The 25,417-nt window shown below is 37.3% G+C and overlaps 1 protein-coding gene across 2 annotated transcripts; it reads left to right on the top strand.

The window, feature by feature from the left end:
- The first annotated feature begins 28 nt into the window (after positions 1–28).
- Positions 29–22,420, top strand: IRAK4 (interleukin 1 receptor associated kinase 4). Of its 2 annotated transcripts, none has more exons than XM_006190291.3 (12): positions 29–159; positions 4,219–4,388; positions 6,486–6,631; positions 7,400–7,582; positions 8,427–8,587; positions 9,513–9,577; positions 12,007–12,121; positions 12,554–12,663; positions 16,212–16,395; positions 17,277–17,339; positions 19,506–19,664; positions 19,794–22,420. In XM_006190291.3, exons 2-12 carry the CDS (start codon positions 4,228–4,230, stop codon positions 19,824–19,826), a joined length of 1,380 nt encoding a protein of 459 aa, XP_006190353.1. In that variant the 5' UTR covers positions 29–159; positions 4,219–4,227; the 3' UTR covers positions 19,827–22,420. The 2 variants fall into 2 exon arrangements, 1 of the variants encoding a protein (XP_006190353.1); XR_004324575.1 differs by having other exon boundaries at positions 33–159; positions 19,510–19,664.
- Positions 22,421–25,417: the final 2,997 nt, after the last annotated feature.

Below are 25,417 nucleotides of genomic sequence, written 5' to 3'. Positions count from 1 at the left end.
GCTGGGGAGCCGCCTAGAGGCTTAAGGAGGAAGAGGGCGGGGCGGGGGCGGGGCCTGACGGGTTGGGCCCGCCCCGGCCCTTCCTAGAACCGGGGTTCACCCGCCGCTGGCTCAGCCCCGCGGCGTCCCGCCCGCCCCCCGCGCCCGGCGCCTGGGCAGGTAAGGGATTCCGGCTGTGCGCGCCACCTTCCCTGCGGGATGTCCGAGGCACGCGCCCCGGCCTCGGTCCCTCTGCCCCAGGGTTTTTGAAGGACGGTTCGGAAGGAACATCGTCTTCCTATCTTCGGTGGAAGTGAGAAAAGTTAGGGAGGAAGTAGGTTGCTCGGGCAGCGCTTGCTGCAGGAAGAAGACCTGGGTGGGTCCCGGGGGATCAGAATTTAGTGGGAGCTGAGGCGGGCCGTGGGGCGTGGGCAGGCCTCACCCAGCCCCTCTGTGGCTCTGTCGGACCCCGCCTCAAGTTTCTCAACTCCCAGGCGGTGTGTTCCAAGAACCCGTTTACGAAAGGATATCTCTTTTCCCGAGAACCAGGAAGTAAGACCAGCACCCGGCGGAGATGCTCGCCGCGTGGAAAGCGTTCCGAACCTCCGAGATTCTAATTAGCTTGTCTCTCCAGCGTCCAGGAAATGGAAGCGGGGTTATAAATACATTATCAGATGGGAAAAATGTACTGACAGCCTGGAAACAAGAGAGGGAACAAAAGAATGAAAAGCAGCCCGTTTAGAATGGGAACAAGTAGCTCTCTTAGTGCCTCAAAAACCTGTCTGCCCAAGGAGCCCTCAGAGCAGAGTATATTCAGATTTGCCTTTTCCCTTGAAGAGATCCGTCAGAAAGTTCATATTTATCTTATTCTCCTGTTTGCATGCTGAACAATCATTTGAAGTTTGCTTTCTACCTGTCCAAGCAGAGCTCCTGATCTTCCGCACTGCAGCTAACTTTCAGGAAGTTATCACTTACCAAGTTTTAATATAGCAGCAAATAAAAATACCCACTTTGTGAAATGACTATTAATATACTCTGCCCTTTCCAACTATATGTCTGTGTGAACCGGGAATTTTTTCATATGCATCAACCAAATTAACATATTGCCACTAGTTGAATGCAGAAGCAGATATTAGAACCCAGCTGTCTTCTATTAAGTTAAAAATTAAAGAGATTTGCAAAACTGTAAAACAATGTCACTCATATTATGGGAGGAAATATGGTTATTATTAATCAAGTGTATTATGTATGCTAATATGTAGGACATTTATTCTTATTTTAAATGGATTAATGAATAGTAATGTTTACATTTCTGAGCATGTTTCTAATATGGTAAATATTGGTAATGTCACCAAAATAAACAAAATGTAACCACAGTAATTTTTGAGAGTGTAAAGAGTACTAAGGCCTAGTGTGAGAACTGCTCCCTTCCTTTCTTTCTTTTTTCCTTCCTCTCTCTTTCTATCTCCTTCCCTTTATAGCCGGACTTCCTGGAAAACTCATTTCTTCCATGCATTCACTGCTCCACTGAAACTGTTCTTCAGTCACCCAGTGGCCTTCTGGTTTCCGTATTTAACACACACATCAGTGTTTATTTGACCTTTCTGGGTCTTTTATACCACCCTATCGCCCATTCTAGAAGTCTCTGATATGCTACTGTCCTAATGGTCTTCCTGATTACCTCCATGACTTACCAATACTTAGTTTCTTTTTTTCTCTTCATTCCTTCACATTCTATCTATTCCTAATAGGCAGTCTCGTATTTCCTTGTTGCTTCAGCCAGCTATTCATATATGAATACATGAGAAGGTTCATATGTAAGCATTCTTTACCTAAACCTCTCTCCTAAGCTCCAGACCATATATCCAGCTCCTTAGTGCCAACTCCCCTAGATGGTGCCAGAGGGAGATAATTCACACTTAACGTGACCAGAACTGAATGCATGATTTCCTCTCTCATCTACATAATCGCCCAAGGGAAAAAACCAACCTTCGGCTTGTTTCCTTCAGTCTCCTCTCCCTCTAATATCATGAAATTGTTTTGATTTGGCCTTCTAAATCTTGGAAGCTTTTTCTTCTCCATTCCCTGACCATATACTTTCTTCAGGCTTTCAATTATTGATTACTATAAAGTTTTCAAATTGGTCTCTGGTCTTTTTGTCTTAATATCCATCCCTTCAAATTTTATTTGGAGGAATTCACTTAACCAGATAGGATCACACACTGCCTTTCCTTAAAACCCTGAAATAGCCCCCCTGTAGAGCTTTTGGTATAAACTTAAACTCCTTGACATGGCATACGGGACACATAATGATCGTGGCCCTGCCTACCTCTCCAAACTTATCTCTTATTACTTAATGACATGTATCCTCTGGTCCAGCCATAGCTAACTCCTTGCCTTAGCCTAACCCATGCTCTCCCATGCTATTCCTGCTGCCTGGAATTTCCTTCTGTTTTTTGGGGAACGGGAATATCTTCATTCTTTTTCACTCATCCTTCCAACCTCCCACCGCACCCAAATCTGTCTTGATATACCTCCTTCAGACCGCTTCTTTTGATGCTCCTTCTCTGGGCCCCATTACCACTCTGCTCGCACTTCTTGTGGCATTCATAATCGTTGTAATTGGTTGTGCCCCTGCTAGACTGAGAAGTTTGAAAACGATTTTTCTCTTCTCTGTAGCTCCCATCACTTAGTGCAAAGCCTAATGTATATTGAATATATAAATAAATTATACATGATATTTATTGAATATATGAATAAATGAAAGGAAATAATAAGTCTTTCTAGAAAAGAGAGTGGCATGAACAATGCTTTGAGTTGGAGAAACAGGGATATGTGGCATGAATTTTGGAGTCAGATACAGGTTCAAGACTTACCTCTTTCACTTACTACCTTTGTGAAATAGAGATGATAAAACTGCCTTAGTCACTGTGAGGATTAAGTGAAATATATAAATCACCTTGCATGTTACTGGGCAAGAAATTCATTCATTCCTAACACATAACACCAGGATCTACAGTGTGCTAGTCACGAGTTATATTTTAGTGGGCAAAATGAGCATAGTCCCTGAACTCAGGGAGCAGATACATTGTGCAGTGAGGAAAGGTCATTAGGTTGAGTAGATGGACCTACTTAGATGTGGTGGCCAAAGAAGGCCAAAGAAAAGAAAACGCTAATATAGAGGCCTAGGACACAGAAGGACTTTTGCTTCTGACTCTTTTGTAGCTTCTGAATTTTGTACCACATGAATCTGTTCTTTACTCCCCAGATTGATTATATTGCATTTTCAAAATAGAAATATGTAGAGGAGCAGGAGAGGGATCGACAGAAGGATAGCTAAATCTGCATGGTTTGGTGAGTTGGAAAGGTCACCACTTGCTGAGAATGAGGGAGGTGGAGATAAAATAAAACCGCATGAGGAGAGCAAAGGTGTGAAATAGTCTCGGAGGACAGGTGGAAGGAATAACAGCTGTGTTGAAGTGCAATGGAAAAGGGTCCCCTACATTGGTATTCACACTGGCCTGCTCAGGTCCCTTGTTCTGCACAGCTGCATTCAGCATCACTGGTGTACAGAGAAAACTGTGAGATTTATCCTTGCCTGCATCTCTCCAGGATGGAGTAGCAGAAGAAAAAGGGGACTGAGGAAATTAAGGTTCCTGTCAAGAGAGTAGTTGAAGTGGTAAACCGCTGGACTTGCCATAGTAGGGAAGGAACAGTGATCAGGAAGTCTGCTGGACTCAAAACTTGTGGTGGCATCAAGGAAGAACATCTGATGTGAAAAGTCTGTGGCTGGACCGTATCTTTTAAGGCTATACAAACTATTTCAGAACACTTTTTTTTACGTCTACCAAAGAGTATTGCATAAATGCTTAATAGTAAATAAGTACTGATTGAGAGAAATATTTTTAAGTTGAAAAATAAATCTTTTTTTAAAAATAGATTTGATGTCTGAATCTGTTTACAGGAATTTTTCTGAAAAAGTCAACTATTTACTCCTTTGTGTAAATTTCACTTGGAAAATGTCAGTATCCAAAAAAATAATAATCCTTTAAAATTTTTGTTGATATTTAGAGATGGAGAAAGACTGGACTATCAGCTAGTTGACTTTGGAGTGTTCCTCTGTTATGGTGTAATCAGTCACCAGCATTTCATTTGTTATTGTAAAGTGGGATGTACAAGCTTACAGATGTCATCGCTAAAGCTACTGTAAAATTTTAATGAGCATTTTCCATATTTTAGGAATAAAAGATGAGCAAACCCATAACAGCATCAACATATGTGCGCTGCCTCAATGTTGGACTAATTAGGAAGCTGTCAGATTTTATTGATCCCCAAGAAGGATGGAAGAAGTTAGCAGTAGCTATTAAAAAACCATCTGGTGACGAGAGATACAACCAGTTTCACATAAGGTAACATATAAAATTCTTTTTCTTTTTAAGTTCTTACATCACGACCTAGAATGATTAATAGGTATGAATACTGTCTACTGTTGCAGTTCAGAAAATAAACCTCTCTCCAGAGGAGGTAATGGTAGTAAATACCACCCCCCCCCTTTTTTTTTTTTTTCAAATTTTGCTCCATTTTCCAGTATATCAGCTAGGCTAATATTGTGGTCTTGCCAATAAGTTTTGGGGGTTAGAATTAAGATTCCAACTTTTACTCTGGTTCTCTGACAAGCCAAGCACATTCACTTGGTCTCACACCTGTGATTCCCAGATTGAAATAACATAAGAACATTATAAGAATTTCTAGTAAAATTCTGGAGCGTAAATGTCTAAGTGTGTGAATCTCTAAGTCACTTTAACAGTGTATTTTGGGAATTCTTCAAATTGACATTTTAAAGTTGCTTGTACACGTACACATCTATGAATAGAATTCTTAGTTCTTAGCCAGGATTTTTCAACACTATCTACAGATAATTTCCATTCTTTCTACTTGTCTTTCCTTGATTTCATGTGGCATATAAGTACAGATTTTATTTCTGTCAGTTTTTCCAGCCCAAAACTATGTGAAAATCTGCCATTGGGAGCAAGAGGAAAATAAATTTATTTGTGATTTTCAGCATTAACCTGAAAAAGAACTTGAAGCCAGAACTCCCATATTAGTCCTTCCAGGAAATGTCTCAGATGAAGGATTAACATCTTAAATTACTTGGAGGAAGCTTAATTTTAAACCTCGAAAGCCATTTTTATGGCTTCAATTAATTTCATTGAAATTAATTATTAAAAAATTTTAGAGCGTAGTTGAGGGAGTGGTGCGGGGGTAGAAAAAGCCCTTCTTTAGAGAATAATGGCAGCAAATAATAATTGAAAGAATGCTCAGACTGAAAAGTTACCCTGTTTACAACTACCAGTGAATGATTGATTCACAGAGGGCTCAGCAGTGAGTGCCAAGCCACAGGGTGAAAGGTTATTGATGATCAAGGTATGTACGAGATTTTAAAGTCTTATCCGCAGGTTGTTCATGAATTGTGAAGGGGAAAGGTACTTTTGTAGAGAAAAAAATCTGAAATACCCCTCCTTAATCAAGTTATCAAACTTTGGGTCATCAGTAATGGTACCAACTGCCATTCTGTGCCTCGGGGTGTGATACTGTGGGGAGGAGACACTGTCACCGATGTAGCATTCTTACCAAAAATGTTTAACCTGAACTTCATCATGAGAAAGTAGTCAGACAGATCTAAACTGTGAGACATTCTACAAGGTGCCTGGCCCACATGCTAAAGGAAGCACGCAGACACCAAGACAGAGATGGGGAGGAGGGGACGGGAAAGAACACAAAGCTGGCAGTCTCTGTGAAGGGTAGACAGTTGTTTGTGGTATTATTCATTCAACTTTTCTGTAGGTTTGACAGTTTTCAAAATAGAAAATTTGTAGGAAAAACAAAAGAAAACTATATTACGTTTTGAAACGTTATCATCAAAACTAATTTTTAAAGAAATTTTGAATGAAAAACTGATCTGTGTTTTTCCTTCAATTTCATTGACACAAAGGAATAATTCTCTAAGTTTGTATATTTCCTGTTTCTTTAAGCAGCCTGGTTTATTAAAAATCATATGGCTAACAGAGTTAACAAGTCATATAGGGAAGTAATATAGCGCACCTTTATGTCAAGTGAGATCTAAATTTGGATCCCAATTTGTACACATTTTGGTGGCTATGTGGCTGTGGGCTGCTTACTTCACCTCTCACACTTTCTTATTACTAAATTAGCATGATATTCATAGTATCTTTGAGAATAAAATGAGTTCACGTGTGTGCATTCTGTAGCCCACTGTGAATACTCAGTGTATGTCAACTTACATTATCATCACCTTTGTCTTTTTTCCTTCTGCCCATCTTTCCCGTTCTCTATAGTTCTTGCTGATTCTCCTCCTGCCCGTTTACTTTTATACATATTATAAGAAGTGCTGTGGGTGACACAGAGGCTGGGGGTGGGGAACAATTCCTATGTGCGTGTTAATTCTATTTACATACTAATTTTGTTTTTCCATCCCTTGCTTTAAGGAGATTTGAAGCCTTACTTCAAACTGGAAAAAGTCCCACTTGTGAATTACTGTTTGACTGGGGCACCACAAATTGCACAGTTGGTGATCTTGTGGATCTTTTGATACAAAATGAGTTTTTTGCCCCTGCAAGTCTTTTGCTACCAGGTAAACTGAGTGGGTCCAGGGTATCAGTACTGAGGTTGGAAAGACAAGTGCAGAAATAGAGACATTTCCCCTTAGTCTTACTGTTTTCTCCTAGTAGATGAATCTTAGATTTACGATTCTTTTTCATTCTTTCAACTCTCCCCAAGTCTTTAACAAGCACCCAGACATAGGACACCACAGACTTGCTGTGAAGGAAATGGAGGCTTCACGACTGAACCTGAGCCCAGCGTTAAAGTCAGGTTTTGTACCAACAGCAAGTTTAGAATGATGAGACAAAGCTCTTGTTTTTTTTCGCCCTCACCTTCCACCCTGATGGATCATTCTGTGATGGAGATCTCCTCACACTGTTCCAGTGGCTTAGTGTCTAGTTTCCTCCTTCATAAGCTTTTTTTTTCCCTTTGGTGCCATTTACACCAGTGGTTCACACCCTTGAGAGTGCAGAAGAATCACCAGGAGTTCTTGTTAAACACGACCTCATTATCAGAACTCTTGAATTAGGTTCAAGGTCTATGTTTTTAAACAAGTACTTCAGGGCTTCTGAGGCAGGTGGCTCCTGGACCACTTTTTGAAAAGACTGCCTTGCCCTCTCTACCCATCTTTATCAAAATTTATGCATTCTTACTAGGCAGCTTCTTGTTAGTACTAAGAGAGTATGGAGCTAACGTGTAGAAACTGGAATGATGTTAAGTGAACCGAGTTCCTAGTTGAACTTTTTCACAAGCACTTTTTCTTATGAAAGGTTAACTTGTATCTTACTTCATTTGTCAGATGCTGTTCCCAAAACGGTTAATACACTGCCTCCTAAAGAAACTGTAACCGTTCAGCAGAAACAGATGCCACCCTGTGGCAAAGACAGGACATCTGTGATACCTGATCAGAATCCTGAACAGAACTATATGCCACCGGACTCCTCAAGTCCAGAGAATAGAAGTTTAGAAATTAGTGATACACGTAAGTAACATTTGCAGCACTTAACCATGACGGGGTTGGTTGTTAAGACTATCACTGCTTTAAAATAAGTCTCTCCTTTTGTTTCTGCATGCTAGCAGTAACTCTTTTGTGGTTCTTTTTCCCTCCTGATTTATTAAGCACCATCTTCATTGTATCAGTCAGTGTCATCAGTGAGTAGAGGCAACAGGACATACGAATACTCACAGAAGTATGGAAAAAAAACAAGTAAATATTTACATAACTGGAAAAGATCATTTGATAAAGAAAAATAAGTGACTAGAGTTTTAGGTGAAAGACCACGAAACAGAATTCTCAAGATAAAGCTTAAAATTTGAATTTAAAAAAGTGATTTTAAAATGGACTTATTTACAAAACGAAACAGACGCACAGACATAGAAAAGAAACTTATGGTTACTGGGAGGGGGAAGGGATAAGTTGGGAGTTCAAGGTTTGCAGATATTAACTACTCTATATAAAATAGATAAGCAACGAGTTTCTGCTGTACAGCACAGGGAGCTATATTCAATATCTTGTAGTAATGTATAAGGAAAAAGAATATAAAAAGGAATATATGTATGACTAAAACATTATGCTGTACACCAGAAATGGATAGGACATTGTAAACTGTACTTCAATTTTTTTAATTAAAAATTTTAGAAATAGATTTTTTTAAATAAATGAATCAAAATTTAAAAGTGGTTTTACTCTCTTCCATCATACATAATCCAAAGTTGTGACTGTTTGCATATGTATGAAAGTATCCACATTGAGAAAATACTGAAGTTATTAAAACCAATTTCTTTTTTACTGAAGCACTTTTTTCCTTCTCTTATTGACACTATAGGTTTTCACAGTTTTTCATTTTATGAGTTGAAGGATGTCACGAATAACTTTGATGAGCGGCCCGTCTCTGTTGGTGGTAACAAAATGGGAGAGGGAGGATTTGGGGTTGTGTATAAAGGCCTCGTGAACAACAGGACCGTAGCAGTGAAGAAGCTTGCAGCAGTAAGTTCTATTTTCAGAAAGAAAAAGAATTAAAGGAAGAATTGATTTCTAGTGTGCTGTATAATACATTTTAAATTAATCTTTAGGAAATATATTGTTTCAGTGTGCATTTTCTTTAAATAAACATCTCTAAGCTGGTAGTTCTTAACACTTAAAAATTCGTTGAAAGCTTTGGACTCTATCCCTACAAATATGTAGTTATATACAAATAAATACAATTATACATATAATTTGGGAAGATTCACAAAATAAAGCTGAGAAACCCAACTCTTTACAGTGCTTCATGCATAATCAAGTTTAAAATGGTAAGAGATAAGAAAATTTTGTAAAAATAACTTATTTGCATTACTTTTCTCATTTAAAAATAGTTTAGAAAGCATACCATAAGAAAAAAATTTAAAAATTTCTTATCTATGTCCTTTGTCCCCATTTCTGTTAGAGTGTTTACTGTTAAATTACTGATTTGTTATATTTTAAATATATTATTGGATTCTAAAAATACCAATACAGTGCATATTTATACGATAAAGTTAGTCACCCTTTGTCATCTATGTGGCAAATACTTCTGCAGGTCTTGTTTTTCTTTTTGCCTTCAAATTTGCTTATATCTTCTACTACACTGAATTTTTTTCCCAGATGTTAATGCAGTGGAATCTCATATTATGTCATTTTGTTCCCACAATGACTCAGTGAGGTTTATATAGTTGCATGGTTTATATGGTTTTCTTCCTTCACTAACCAGCCATGAAATCTTGAGCAAATGACAAATATTTCTAGTTCTTGGTTGTTCTATAAAATGGGGAGAGCGATGCCTTATTATTTTAAAGAAAACCGGATTAGCCAGATGATCTCTTGTACCCATTCCAGCCTGGGAGCCTTGGGGTTATTGTATTGTATTATATTGTATATTATTTTATTTTTTCAGATGGTTGACATTAGCACAGAAGAACTGAAACAACAGTTTGATCAAGAAATAAAAGTAATGGCAAAGTAAGTGAATTTGTGGTGTGGTACAGTGAAAGAGAGCACGACAGGGAGTGAGGGACCCGTTTTCTTAACCAGAGTGTGCCATGAGCTAGTGATATTTTCAAATATATAAGTTAAAATAAAGGGCTTAGATTAGAGGACTTGAAAGAACTTTGATTCTTTAATTCTATGACCACATATACTCATATGTGTGTAGATTAAGCAGCAGTCATTGTTCTAAACCTAAGTTACATGGAATTTCAACAGGTTTTCTGCTCCCAGAAATTTATGAGAGGTAAATTGTAGATATATTAGATAGATGGATAGATAGATATCAAATTATCCCTTAGCTATAGCTATAAGTTAACACCCATAGACCAGGAAATTGTTATATGCAAGAATGTTTAGAAGGCATTGACTCAGTATGTTTGAAAACATCCAAGAAGAAAGGATGAAATAAATCAGGAAGAGTGTTCTAATAGTTATAGTGATTGATACCCGAGTGCATACAATAGACCAGAAACCTTGCAGTGTATTTTATGAGCATTGTCTCATCAAATCCTCAGTTGTTATCACCACACCACACGCATGCTTTTTTTTTTTCACTGAGACTTAGAAACGGTGAATAACTTGCCCAAGGCCACATAACCAGTAACTATGTGAGTTTCAAATCCAGATCTGTCTGATTTCAGAGCCTGAGCTTTTGATCTAAATCCTTAAGGGGGTTTACCAGTGTGTACTCATCAGACCCATTGCTATCAATCAGCAATTCTAGTTGTTTAACTTTAAGAAAGAATAGATTGGAATTAGTTCATTCACAGTAAAAATAATGCTCACTGAGAAGAAACTCTTCCATTCAGGATTTGTCCTCCCCACTCATACCCCCACTCTCCAATCCTAAAAGTAACTTGTTCAAAATAGATTCTCTGAGAAATACAGGAAAACATTTTCCAGATAATAAAAACCATCTCTAAGTATATCATTGCGAGATAACCACTGCTAATATTTTGATGTACTTGCTTCATGATAAGTGTGTAACATCTTCCCCATGTCATTAAAATAATTTTAAAACATTTAAAATTATGTGCAACATTGTAGCATATATGGATTATATTTAACCATTATCCTTCTAGGTTTGTTTTAAAATTTCAATATTACAAATTAAAATTCCCTTGAATCTTTTTGTACATAAATCTTTAAATGCAAATTTGCTTATTTCACCAGGATACAGTTTTAGAAGAATTATTGGTTTTGAATGCATGAACTTTTTAAAAGCTTTCTAAGTATTTGTCCAAATGGCTTTGTAGATGAGTTATGATCATTTATACATCTACCAGCAATGTATTACAATTACAAACTTCACTGCTACCTCACCACCATTAAATATTATTACTATTTTTCAGTAAGTACCAATCTCCGAACCTTACTAGCACAATGACCTTGGCCAACTTTCTTAACTGTCTATCCATTAGTTTTCTCATCTATAAAATGGGATAATAATTTTAAAAATGAAGTTCTTCATTGAATTATTGTAAAGATTAAATAAAACAAAGCGGTAAGTCACTTACCGCAGTGCCTTCTATATAGTATAAACTCAGCAAATGTTATCTACTCACCTAAAATGTGCCGGTTTGGTGGAAAATGAAGCACTTACTGTTTTAATTTGCACCTCATGAACTATTTCTAGGCTCTCCTTTGTATTTGCTCATTTGATTTTCACATCATTTGTGTTACTAAATAGGTATTGTCCACATTTACCAGGTAAAGGTGCTGAGGCTCAGTGAGGCTGTTAACTTGTGATAGGTCACATTTCCAGAAGGTGGCAGAGTTAGACTTTGAACTTAGGACTGAACTCTGAGCCCAATTTTCTTTCTGCTTTACCGCAGATGCCTGCAGTCTTGTTAGACTTCGACTCTCTTTAGTTGTATTACTCGTAAGCGTATAAAGAAACTCAAATTAGGTTATAAATAATAGATATTAAAAATCAGAAATGTGTACATTAGATGTGATTCAAAATCAGATGTCTGTAAGTCAGTGCTTTGGATCCTTGAAAGGGTTGTCATACAAGTTTCAACAGACTTCTGGAATTCTTTTTTGTGTTGTCACTGAAAATTGTGCAAACAAAAGTAAACATCAGCCTAGTTCTTAACCAAACTATTACAAATACCAATGGTCTGAGTTCTTGAGCTTTTACTATAAAATGAAGAGAGATTTTGCTTCTAATGTTGATCAATATTGGCTAAAAGAACTGTTTGCAGAAAATTATAAGCAGTTATAATAAACATATGTAAACATGTTAGAAACATATATATTATATTACAATGATGTAAAGCATGTAATTATTTTCTTGCGCTTTTTTTTCTGTGAAAGCTTTAAATTCAGTAACTTCCAACCTATAGCTAAATATTATGTGTGTATCATAATAATGTTGAGTGGAAAATTGTTTGTCACAGGTGTCAACATGAAAACTTAGTAGAACTACTTGGTTTCTCAAGTGATGGAGAAGACCTCTGCTTAGTCTATGTTTACATGCCCAATGGTTCATTGCTGGACAGACTGTCTTGCTTGGTAAAATGTTTGTTTATCAGATTGTTTGGCTTTCGTTTCTGTATTGAAATGCTAATGTTTACTTTGTAACAGGATCATTTAATCTATATTCATCTTAATATTTTTCCTGATCTCTGAAAACTATCCAGTTGATATGTAAACAGCGGGAATGGCTTTTCTGTCAGGTCATGATCTAAAATGTCAAGTTATCAATTAAGGCTAGACTTTGAAGATGCTCTAATATATTTTTATTGTTAAATAAGAAATGCAGATCCCTATTTGATCTTATTTAGGGACAACCTAAAAAAATGATAGTCCTAAATTCTTAGCAATGTAGTATCATTTTCATTTCTAGTTGCTTAGAAAAATATTCTGTTATATATTGTCTTTGGGTTTTTTTTTAATCCTCTTCTTTTTTTTTTTTTTAAATTGGCTTGTTTCTTACTTCATAAGGATGGTACTCCACCACTCTCTTGGCACATGAGATGCAAGATTGCTCAGGGTGCAGCTAACGGCCTCAGTTTTTTACATGAAAACCATCATATTCATAGAGATATTAAAAGGTAAATGCTACTGCTAAAAAGCCTTCAGAAAACTGTCTTCAGAGGATAATTTTCTCTCACTCGTTCTATTTGTTATTCACTTGCATGTCTTACCCTGGAGCACTCCATGAAAGCTCTCCTCACTCAGGATGCCTGTAATCTCCCTTACTTCATTCCAGTGACCCATTTCCAGTTCTCATCCTAAATGACCTTTTTTTCTTTTTAATAGTATGTTATTCTGTTCTTCTTGACCATTTTGTCTTGTCAAAATTATTTTCTTCTTTTCTGGATCACTGCTCTTTTCTGAATCACTTTCATTCTCCATGGGTGCATTTCAGTTTTCTTCCTTGTTATGTATTTATTTGGTTAACAAATATTAATTGAGCACCTACTATGTGATAGGTACTGTAGATGGTGTAGTTAGCAAAAGTAGCATTTGTAGCATCTGACAGCACAAAATTATGATAGAACTTTAGTGTGTATTCTATAATGTTAGTATAAAGAAGAGTTCCATGAGGAAATGATATTTAAGCAGAGATCCAAAGAGTGAACAGGAGATAGATGGGCACAACTTGAGGGCAGCTAGAGAACATGGGGAAAGAACATTCTAGGAAGGAGCCACATTTGTAAGAGCAGTGTTAAGTGGGCATGATGAATTACAGGGAGTGAAATAAATGCTGTAGGACTGAAGTGCAGAAATTGAAGGGGTGATTGATGTAAGATAAAATTATAGAGGTAGGCAGGCAACTAAGCCCTGTAGGACCTAACAGATGAAGATAAGGGCTTTAATTTTATCATAAGTATAATCAGCTGCCATTGAAAGAAATTATAAGTAGGAATGTGGCATCAGATTTAAGTTTGGAGAAGATCTCGTTGACTTGAGCGTAGAGAACACTTTGTAAGAAGGGGTAGTTTAGAGACTATCATAGAAGGCTTGGTGGTTGCAGTTCGTATGAAGAGACGTGAACAGATTTGAGAGATTAAGATGGCAGGACTTGCTGATTCTTGGCTGCAGAGGGGTCGGGGAGAGGGACTTGTCAGGAGTGACACTGGGATTTATGGCTTCCAGAATTGCATTCTGGAATGATTGTGGCATGATTCACTTACATGGGAAGCACTGAAAGAGGATCAGGTTGGAGGTGGAAAATGTGAGTTCTCTTTCACACGTGTCGTGTTAGCAGTTCTTTCAAGACATACAAGTGGAGATGTTAAACGGTGATGTTGATGTACATGTTTGGAGCTAAAAGATGTCCCAGCTGAAGATACCCATTTGTGTATTACTTGTGTATAGGTGATAACTGCAGAGCTGTCCTATGCTCATATGAACTTAAGGAGAGATACAGATTCAGAATAGTTCCTAAGATTTATTCCTGAGGAACTTTAAGACTTAATGGCCAAGTAGAAGAGAATGAGTCCTAAAAGAAATCTAAGAAGGTGTGCAAGTGAGCTGAAACCCAGGAGAGTGTGGGATTCCTAAGAACAAGGGAAGACATTTTCCCAAGAAGGACTAGTCAAAAATGTCAATTACCTTTTATAGATCAAGATGAGGGGTGAAACATAACCATTTGATTAGTGCCATGAAGGTCATTAGTGACTTTATGGGGACCTACTTCCATGTAGTGACTGGGTCACAATTCAGGTTGCAGTTGAGGAGAGAGTGGGAGTCGGAGAACTGAGATGTGAGAATAGACAAGTCTGGTAAGACACTGAGCCGGTGAAGGGGAGAGCTGGAAATAGATGTGTCATTTAGGCAAATTTTTTTAAGATGACAGACACTAAAGCTTGCTTTTTGCCTGTGGGAAGAGGAGGGTGATAGAACAGAAGAGAGAGGTGAGATCATTTATAGGATAAGATTCCTGAGAATGTAGAAAGGAGTCCAAGTAGAGGGACTGGCCTTAAATAAGAGGAAAGACACCATCTCCCATCTGTTACACATTGGTGTATTCCAGTTGGTGCATTCTTGCCTCATCATCTCTTCTGTTCATCCTACAAATTCTTGCTGAGTGGTAACAGTGACTTCAACTGCTCTCTGTATGTAGTTGACTCTCAACTCTGTATCATCAACCTCCAATCCTATATTTTCAGTATCTCCAAACCAAACCACCCCACTGAGATGTACCACAGCAGCCTCTGAGTCAACATTTCAGAAATCAAACTCACTTCTCTTCCAACCCAAACTCTTCCTCCTATATTTCCTTCCTAATCGAGTGAAGTCCGTATTCATCGTGTCTCCCAAGCTAAAGACTTCCTTGTCCCCCATATCGTACAAATTACAACGTGCTATGAGTGTGCCTCAAAATGTGCACCTCACAGGGGAGGGTATAGCTCAAGCGGTAGAGCACATGCTTAGCATGCACGAAGTCCTGGGTTCAATTCCCAGTACCTCCTCTAAAAATAAATAAATAAATAAACCTAATTACTTCCCCCCCCCAAAAAAATAAAAATTAAGAGAAAACAAGTAAGATGTGCATTTCCTTTTTCTCCCCAGTGCTCTGCCTTCACATAGACCCTCACTGTCTCTTGTGTGCTTTATTACAAGCTTTCTGGTCATCCTTTAATCAGTCTGTACCAGTTCTCATCCATGCACTGCTGTGTGGCCAGCCTATGGTCCTAGAAATCAAGTCTGGTAACATCAGTTTCCTACCATGAAAGCTTTAGCTGGTGTCCTGTTGCCCACAGGATAAAGTTCGGATTCTCTCCATGTTCCACTGATGCCAGTTTCTTCAAACCGATCATATGTTTTTGTATTTTCATCACTGTGTTCATGTTGCTCCATTTTCCTGAAATGCTTTTCTCTCCCTCATTTAACATCAACTTCTAATAATCCTTCAAGACTACACACATTTTTTACCTTCTCTGGAATTTTCTGCAGTTTCTTCCTGGCACATGGTGGTTCTCTCAGCCTCTCATACCTACTATTATCATTATGGAGTGCTTACTGGATTTGAAAAAATTATTCGTATACCTTTGTCACAGACAAGACGGAAGATTCCCCCGTACCCAGCGATGGGCTTAAATACTGTGTAACACACTGGGAATCCCCCATAAGGTTTTGTTGAGTGAAAGTGTGAGTATATGAGTGAATGCATAAAATGAATGAATGAAGATCTTTTAGCCATATTCTTTCCTCTTTGGAAAATTTCAAATACCAAAAAAAAAAAGAAAAGAAAAAGAAAAAGAAATGGAATAATTGAGATACTTTGGGTGGAAATTTGTTTTTAAATGAATTGAAGAATGTTAGGAAAGGAATTAGGAATGGTGCTTTAGGATACTTTGAGGGAAGTTACCCTGTACCAAATTACTTGTGAAATAATAAAAATATCTCTCATTAATGTGGACAATTTTATTTCATTTTTATTCTCCTAAAATTTTTCCTCAAGAAACAAAAAGGAAAAGAAGATAATTACTTGTCTTTAGCTTTACTCTGAAATCCAGATTTATTTACATAAACGTTTAGGCTTTTAGGATGTATATTACAGAATGGGACACTCTGTAAATAATACATGCAGTCATGCACCTACCTAAGAGACTGTTTGATTGGCTTAAAAAGAAAACGTTTTGTCTTTCAGTGCAAATATCTTACTAGATGAAGACTTTACAGCCAAAATATCTGACTTTGGGCTTGCACGGGCTTCTGAGAAATTTGCCCAGACAGTCATGACCAGCAGAATCGTAGGGACAACAGCTTACATGGCACCTGAAGCTTTGCGGGGAGAAATAACGCCCAAATCTGACATCTACAGCTTTGGTGTGGTAAGTTTCATATATTTTTTTTCTCACTTATATGTATATATATTATTAGGAACAATAATCATTCTGGCTTATAATGGTGAAATTACAGTAGAATATTTTGAAACACCCATCTTGCTTATCTCTCTTATATAAAGATGTAAATTATTCACTTTAACCTCTCATTCAATGAGAAAATTATAAACACTTCTCTGAATTTGTAAAATTTTTAAACTGATTTCTGAAATTACTGCATGAAATTTTTTGGGGGGTGCACTACTCTTATGAATTAGCCTGAAACTTAAATCAGTGCATAAAACAAATCATGTCAGACAGTATGCACTTTAGTGTCGTATTTTAAAAATGAAATATTTTTTTAAAGGAAATATCCTTGGGCGTTTTCTGATCTACCAGTCGGATCCTAATAACTTAAGATGAAAGTGTTGGGAGGAATGGTTGGAAAAATTGGGTGTTCTTTATCGTAGTTTTTCATATGTCCTATTTATGGATTTTTACCTGCAGAGCACTGTGAAGTTAAGGCGCAGGGTTCTAGGGTATGCCTAGGATTTAGAAAATAATATTCTCCTGAGAGCAAGAGAAAATTATTCTTGTGCAAAATCTTCTGCAAAACAAAAGGAGTGTCCAGAATATGTGTTGACTGGGGCTGATGATTTAGTAAGTTGCCGATAGAAAATTGCTTGCGGGAATGGGTGGGATCCAAGATGTCCGGGAAAAGGGTAGGGAGAAATAATCACAGCTCACGTTCTTCACACTTTCGTGACTAACAGACATAATGCGATGGTGCAAATGGTGAATCAGAGTTCATAATCAAGAGCCCTGTTCCTTCGAGTTTCTACATGCTGTCTTGAGTCATATTTGTGGATTCTTTTTTTTTGTCTTCATAGGTTTTGTTGGAAATAATAACTGGACTTCCAGCTGTGGATGAACACCGTGAACCTCAGTTATTGGTAATTGAAAGATTCATTTTTCCCTGTCCTTTTTGCTTTGCATGTATAATCTAAATTTATACAGATATATTTGGCTTCTAGAAATGTCACTTTCTATTGGCAATCTTTCTGTTGGCAATTACAGAGTGGCATATGGAAAGAGCATCAGATAGTTCTAATCTCAGCTCTGCCATGAAGTATTTGTGAAGCTTGGAAAAGTCATATGTATTCTATGTTCTGCTTTCTTTGTGGGTAAAATCAGAATAAAACTATGATTTCTGAAATGTCATCCAGTATATTTTTATTTTGTTACTTTCAGGGTGATTACTAACAGCCTTTTCAGCTCAGAAAGGAAAAACAACATGGCTTCCTTTGAAATTTGTGTCAGAATAGAATTACTAATAAATTATTCTCTATCCATTTCTACTATGGAATATTTTTTATACAGTTATCATAGAAAACTTCACCTATGTGTTATATTAGATATTCACTAACAATTATATAAATAGACTAACAATGCTAAAATTACAGGAAAATTATGGCATGCCTTTTTTTTTTCCCTATATTGTAAATTTTAAGAACTTACAGGATCTTTTTATAAAATTAAAAATTTATGGAAATACCTACTACTCTGAGTAAATTTTTCTTAAAATTGGTTAAATAACTACACTGATTTTACTTGAATTTATGTGTTCTAATGGGACGAACCACTGTGACAAATTCAGACAATATGTATATACCAGATTATTTCCCTACAATGAGAATTAGAAAGTTAAAAGGTATAATTGATCAGGGCCTTGGTGCCATATTTTTAAGAGAAACCATAAGTACAATATCTATATATTACAATATTCCTACACGTGTCCCTTATGTAACTGTGTATTATACCATGGTTTCCTGGATACGCAGTAAGATGATATTACATGCTATGTAATAGTTCACGTTAAAGTATGTTTATAGAACATAATATTACTGCGAAAAGTTAGTATTTTTATATTTCATAATATTTTACAGTAGCACAGAGTGAAATTTTGTTTTCATCAAAGAAATAAAATCCTCTGTCTCCTTGGTACTTGGAGGTCAGGAAAGAAGCCTGGGCTGGAGTTACAGTTTTCGAGCCATCCCTGTAGAGGCACAGATAAAGCTTTGTGTGTAGATTGGATTATATGGAGAAAGTGTGTAGATTAAAAATACAGGAGGAAAAAAATCACCACAAATTGGGGCTTAAAATGACAAATTTATTCTCTCACAGTTCTGGAAGCCAGGAGTCTGAAACCAGGACTTTGTCAGGGCCACATTCCCTCGGGAGACTCGAGGCAAGAATCTTCTCTAGCCTCTTCTAGGTTCTGGTGGCTGTTGGCATTTCCTGACCTGTAGCCACGTCACTGCAGTTTCTGCCTCCGGGGTCACACTGTCTTCTCCTTTGGGTCTGTTGTCTCCTTTCCGTCTCTTACTCAGATGCTAGTCATTGGATCGAGGGCCCACCTGGGCGATCCATGATGATCTCATCTCAAAATGCTTAACAGAATTACACCCACAGAGATGTTTTTCTCCAAATAAATTCACATTCACAGGTTCTGGGAATTAGGACTTGGACCTATCTTTTTTGGGGGGAGACCACCATTCAACCCACTGCACCATCCTTGTCCCACACCACTCTCCCTCGTCATTACTGTTTCATCGTGGCCCTGCCCTCTCTTTCTTCCTCCCTCTTTCTCTTTGATTCAACAATTTGAGTACCTGTGGGGAAGTTTGCCTATGCAGTGAGAGAGGTTCTGCATTCAGAAGTGGGAATCGCATGATCAGGAGCACTGCAAGAGGCAGACCGCCCTGTGCTGGCAGCCTAGTGAATGCTGCTGGTGGGTGCATGACAGCAACTAACTCAGGCACATAAATGCACAAATCAGAAGGCAAGTGGCTGGAAGTTTCTAGGAGGTATGTTTAAATAAATAAAATAATCTTCATAGAATTATAATAGTAGATAGTAAAGTAAGAGTCAGTGTTATTATGAAATAGAGTAAATAATTAAAATGTATTATTTTGTTTTATAATGTAATTTACAATACTAGAAATTAATTATAATATAAATATAATTTATATTTATTTAGAAATAAATTTATAAAATTTATCTGATTTGCTTCACTTTTATTTGAAACTCTTATTAAAGTCTGAACACTTATTTTAAAGCTAGATATTAAAGAAGAAATTGAAGATGAGGAAAAGACCATTGAAGATTACATTGATAAGAAGATGAATGACACTGACTGCACTTCCATTGAAACTGTGTACTCTGTTGCCAGTCAGTGTTTGCATGAAAAGAAAAACAAGAGACCCGACATTAAGAAGGTATTAGTTGTTTGTACTTATTTAAAAAGTGAAGGAGGTGGCGTTTGTCACTGTTTTCCTAAGTGTATATTTCAAACCAACTGTTTAATGCAATTCTTTTTTTTTTTCTATCTTTTTTTTTTATAAAAGGTTCAACAGCTGCTGCAGGAAACAACAGCTTAAAACTTCACTGGAATAGACTCTTGACTTCTTATATATGGCTATATAAATCATCTTTTAAGCTAAATTTTTTGTACACATTCTTCATTACCTGTAACAAGGCAGCATGGTTATTAAAGCTTGTGTAGAACCCCCAGCATATAGAGCAAACAGAAGCAGAGCTGCTATGTTAGTACTTAGCCCTCCTTTCTTAGTGTCCCTCTGAGTTCTCACGGTAATCCCTGAGACATCTCCTGGGAACCTAACCAAACAGTCTGAAAACTGCAGAATTACAAAAAAGAGGACTGGACTATAGGGTGAAAAGACCCAGGGCTGAAGCCCAGCTCCACTACTAATTTTCTATAAAGCTTTGGGCAATCCTCTTAGCTGCTTTGGACCTGGTGGGGTTTTTTCTTTGTTTGTTTGTTTTACCTGTAACCTTGCACTAATATCTACTCTGCCTCTCTGATGGGTAATCATGGAAATCAAATGATGCACAATATGTACAAAGCACTTTGTAACTTGTAAAGTGATGTAAAATTTAAAGTTTATGTAAACAATTATAAAATCCTATTACAGTGGTTTATTTATAAGTTCATGTTCACAGTGTGCTGTCTTAAGCAATCATACATCACAAAGCAAATATGCTCTAATGATCTGCCCATGACAATATGGCCATTATTAGATTACGTTAAATGGCAAATGTGAAGACATTTTGCAGATGCAGTTAAGGTCCCTAATCAGCTGACTGAGTATCAAAAGGGAGATGCTGCTGGGTGGGCCTGACCTAATCAGGTGAGCTCTTAGAAGAAGTCTGAGAGATTTTCCTGTGGGCCTTGAAGTAAGCTACCAAGTTGTAGGAAGGCCATACTGGCTAAAGTCTGTGGTGGCTTCTAGGATATAAGGGCTACCTTCCAGCTGTCAGCCAGCAAGAAACTAGAACCTTGCTTGTACAACTGCAAGATACCGAATTCTTCCAACAACCGGAATTAGCTTATATGAGTACTCCAGACTTTAGATGACACCATAGCCCCAGCTTACACCTAACTTTTGGCCTTGTGAGATCCTCAGTCACGAACGTGGACTTCTGTGCCTAGACTTCGACGTACAGAAGTGTGAGATAATAAATGAGTTGCTATGAGCCTTTAAGTTTGTCGTAATTTTTTATACAGCAATAGGAAATGAATGTGATAATCCCATGATGATTCTCCCATGGGGATATCCCATCATGACCACAGATTCTGTCCACAGTACCAAGTGTCTGCTGTTATTCATTCATTCAGTAATCTTCATATCATTATTTCTTTCATTAACACACACAAAACAGGAGTATGTAGAGTGAGCTATAGTAAAAGATGATCATCCTCTGTATTACATTCTTTAGACCTTCCTAAATGCTTTCTTGGGAAACAAAGATAGTATACCTTTCAAATCACCCTTATCAACTAAGTTCTTGAGCAGAAAGAAACATTTACTAGTGGAAAAGGAAAATAAAGAAAAAGACTTAGTCATACTCATCACACTAATCTCAACAGGAACTCACATCATTTGAGGCACAGTTTAGCTTCTAACCCTGAAAATAATTACATTATTTTAAAATATAATGATAATTTAACTATTTCTTGAAATAAAAGCATATATGTAAAATGGCATGTATGTAGCTCTGGTTATGGACTGTGACCAAACCATATTACAGATTTTTAAGTGAGTAAGCCGTTTCATTGATTTTGAAAATTTCACAGTATCATTTGGTAGATGTTTCCATTCCACTGAATGGAATTGATATCAGATTTACCAAAATTAGTCATGGCTGCTCTCTCAAGACAAGACTGTACCTTAACTCTTTTGAAAGCGGCAATACAGTAAATCCAAGATTCTGAAGCAAGCATCAAGCACACTGTTTCATGCCTGATGGTGTCTGACACATCGCGGCCCCCTGAGCTTGTGTGACTGACGTAGCTCTGGGGATGAACAACAGACTGCCCAAAGCTCACAGCTGCACAGGACTTGACTAAAGTTCCCAGGAGAATAATGTACAGGCTCTTTTCACTGTTTCCTCAAGGCAGAATTTAATAGCTTATGGTGACATCGAGTTGAAATATTTTCTTAACTTCATTTGGAATGTGCTTCCCCCTAATCTTTTATAGAAACAGAAAAAAATTAAACAGATTTTTGGGGGAAAAAATGTTCGGCAGAGGCTTTGTTTGCAAGGCTTTAATGTGAATGTTTAATGTTCCCTTCAACGACATTGTGCAAACCACTTTGCTGTTCACCAGAAACTAACACAACATTGTAAATCAGCTATACTTCAATAACAACAGTAATAAAAAGCCAATTGCACATCCAAAGCTTTTGTTCTCTAGGAGCTGGCTCTCAGGAGAAACTATCTGTTCAGATGAAGGTGATAATATTCAAGGAAATAAGAGAATATCGGGTAGTGAAAAGTGTTAAGGAAACATTAAAATTATGTAGCGTGAGAGAGAGAGACTCCCTTGGCTAAGATTTAACAGCACCCAAGTTAAGAAGAAGAAAAAGAAGAAGAAAGAGGCTACCAGTGCATAGTCTCAGAAAGGACTAAAATGGACTGTAACTTTAATAAAGAAAATATAAAACTTAAACTGAATCAAGTTTTATTTGTGTGTTAGGCTGTGTTATCAGAGGCCCTTGGGTAAGACTTTGTCACAAAGTTTCTACTACCATTCTGGGAAAAGGAATACTGTGTTTCAGATTATGTCAAATATTTTTTCCCTCTGCTGGCTATTTATGCTTCAGGGTAATTTGGTGAAGATAGTGACTAAGAGCATCTAACCTGTTTGCCTTGCACTGATGTCATGTTTATCTGGCAGCCTTTTCATTTTGATTTCTTGTCTGGATTTGCCTTTCAGAAGATAATGCACAGTGACAAAGACTGTTACAACCTACATAGTTTCTATTGCAGACAGTATTTTTATGATGAGTAAAATTATATTTTGGTTTATCCTGAAGTCTTTTGAGTTTTGATAGTATGAATTAAACTTCAGAGACTGATTATCTTAGACTGTCCCACAATGCTGACATCCAAACCCAAGACTGAGTGACCCTTTCTCCTGCTCCAGCCATTCTAATAGCCAAATAGTGTCTTCGCCTCTTTTAAGAATTAAAAAGCAGTTAACTCTATGGTGGTAATCATGTTGCAATATATAAGTATATCAAATCAACATGTTGTACACAAATTTACATGTTATATGTCAATTGTATCTTAATAAAGCTGGGGAAAAAGAATTAAAAAATTAAACAGGGACTACATCTTTAGCCCTTCCTCCCCCCTATAAAATGTCTAAATAATGACAACACTTTTATTGTAAAATGATGCATATCCCCATCATATATTTTGAAGGAAGACTAGCATCCTTCTTTATAGTGATAACAGAGCTTGACTATATGATAAGTTAATGAGTGGCCTTAAAAATGTTGACCAATATCTGTTTAAAAATAAACTCAATATCACTTCCATTAGTGGCATCCATTAGTCAAATATTCTTAAATCAATTCGTAAGTTAGTAGAGGAAACACGCTATAGCTTACTCTCTTAAACACATTAGGAAGCCCTGCCATATTAAGATTCTATTTTGGCCAAGAAAGATCAATAGTAACACCTGCCATTAAATATTCAGGCCCAGAAAATGCTAAAGGAGCTCCAAAAATTTGCCTGTCCCTAAAAAATAAAGAAAAGGCTGGCAAAAAATGTCAGAATTGATGTTTTCCGAACTGGAAAATAATCAAAAGTCTTGCAGCAATCCCAAGAGCATTTATTCAAGGAAAACAGCTGAATCTCAGTAAAAGCAGCAAGCTTTGTGGCATTTTTAACTTAACCCTAGTTCCATCCCCTGCTTCCTAGCTAGGCAGTAGCCTTGAAAAATAACAGCCCACATTTGTGGTGCCAGAGGGAACAGAACAGAGCTTATTCTGAAAGAATGATAATTATTTGACCTGTCTGGTGGTTCCCTGGAAGACCCCATCCAAAGGCTTATCTTTATTTGACCAAACTGAAGCTAATCTAGTGCTAAAAGCTTCTGTGTGGAGTCATTTGTCAAACCATTTACTGGCAAATGTTTTAATCATAGCTGCCTGAGGTGATGAGTAACATTTGGGACAAACACTAGGCTAAACAAAAAACTTGAAAAATTGAGGAATAAGATGTCTGTTAAGGCTTTGAAAGTCCCAACATATTCCCAGGAGCCTAGAAAGCCATGTACAAGGCCATACACATGCTCAAAAAACCTAAGGAGGCCCTACGCTCTCACTGTTGGCTGAACTTCAGGCTTTGTACAAGCAAGAAGTGAAGACTAAGAGGCTAAACTGCCTGGCTGAGTGTGTACGGAGCAGCGTCTCAACATGCATACAGAGCCTGTGGCAAAAACTGGGAGATCTACTGGTTTCGAATATTTGAGGAATCTCTACCCATTCATTAGCTGATTACTAAGCTGAGTAGCGACTTCAGTGGCCACACATCACAAAGAATACAGACTTCACAAAGTTAGTTCATTATAGTCACTAAATAACCAATCACTCAAACAATTAGCAAAAACAACAAACCTTGGGGGAGGGAGCAGATTCTAATGTTCCAAGTTGTCAAATTACATTATTTTCAATGCTCAGTTTTCAACAAAAAATATACTAGACATGCAAAGAAACATTAAAGCAAGGCCCATACCCAGGAAAAATGAAGGTCAATAAAAACTCTACCCAAGGAAGCCCAGCTGTTGTACTTACTAGACAGAGACTTCAAATCAGCTATTTTAAATATGCTCAAGAGCTAAAGGAGATCATGTGTAAAGAACTAAAGGAGAGTATGAGAACAATGTCTTACCAAACTGAGACTATCAATAAAGAGATATAAATCATAAAAAGAAGACAAATAGAAATCCTGAAGTTGAAAAGTACAATAACTGGAGTGACAAATTTACTAGGGGACCTAACGAGCAGATTGGAGCAGGCAAAAAAAAAAAAAAAAAAATCGACAGCCTTGAAGATAAATCAGTTGAGGAACAGAAAGAAAAAAGAATGAAGATAACTGAGCAGATCCTCAGAGACCTGTGGGATACCTTCAAGATAGCCAACATGTAGGATGGAGTCCCAGAAGGAGAGGTGAGGAAGTGTCAGAAAGAATACTTGAAGAAAGAATGGCCAAAAACTTAGCAAATTTGATGGCAAACAATCCATACATCCCAGAAAGTAACAAATGCAAGTAGGATCAACTCAAAGAGATCAACTTCTAGACACATCATAATCAAAGACAGTCTTGAAAGCAGCAAGAAAAGAAGAGATTCAGCAGGTATAAGGGATCCTCAATAAGATCAATTAGCTGATGTCTCATCAGAAACCATGGAGGCCAGAAGGCAGTAGGATGACATATTCAAAGTGTTGGGAGAAAAAGAATGTCAACCAGTAATTCTAACAAAACTATACTTCAGTATTGAAGGAGAAAACAAGACATTCCCAGATAAACGAAAGTTGAGAGAATTTGTTATAAGAAAAATCTGCCCTTTGAGAAAAGAGGGGATCCTCCTGATGAAGGAGGTCTAAACAAAACAAAAGAAAACAACCAAAAACAACAAAAATCCTAGTTCATATCA

Source organism: Camelus ferus, chromosome 12 (assembly GCF_009834535.1).
Source record: "Camelus ferus isolate YT-003-E chromosome 12, BCGSAC_Cfer_1.0, whole genome shotgun sequence".
Taxonomy (NCBI): Eukaryota; Metazoa; Chordata; class Mammalia; order Artiodactyla; family Camelidae; genus Camelus; species Camelus ferus.
The sequence above is the reverse complement of the archived record's forward strand: the minus strand, read 5'-3'. Positions and strand labels throughout refer to the sequence as shown.

Coding starts and splice junctions, on each gene's coding strand:
- IRAK4 (XM_006190291.3), top strand. CDS start 4,228: ATGAGCAAACCCATAACAGCATCAACATATGTGCGCTGCCTCAATGTT. Junction 9,578..12,006: donor GAAATAAAAGTAATGGCAAA/GTAAGTGAATTT, acceptor TGTTTGTCACAG/GTGTCAACATGAAAACTTAG. Junction 19,665..19,793: donor AGAGACCCGACATTAAGAAG/GTATTAGTTGTT, acceptor TTTTTATAAAAG/GTTCAACAGCTGCTGCAGGA.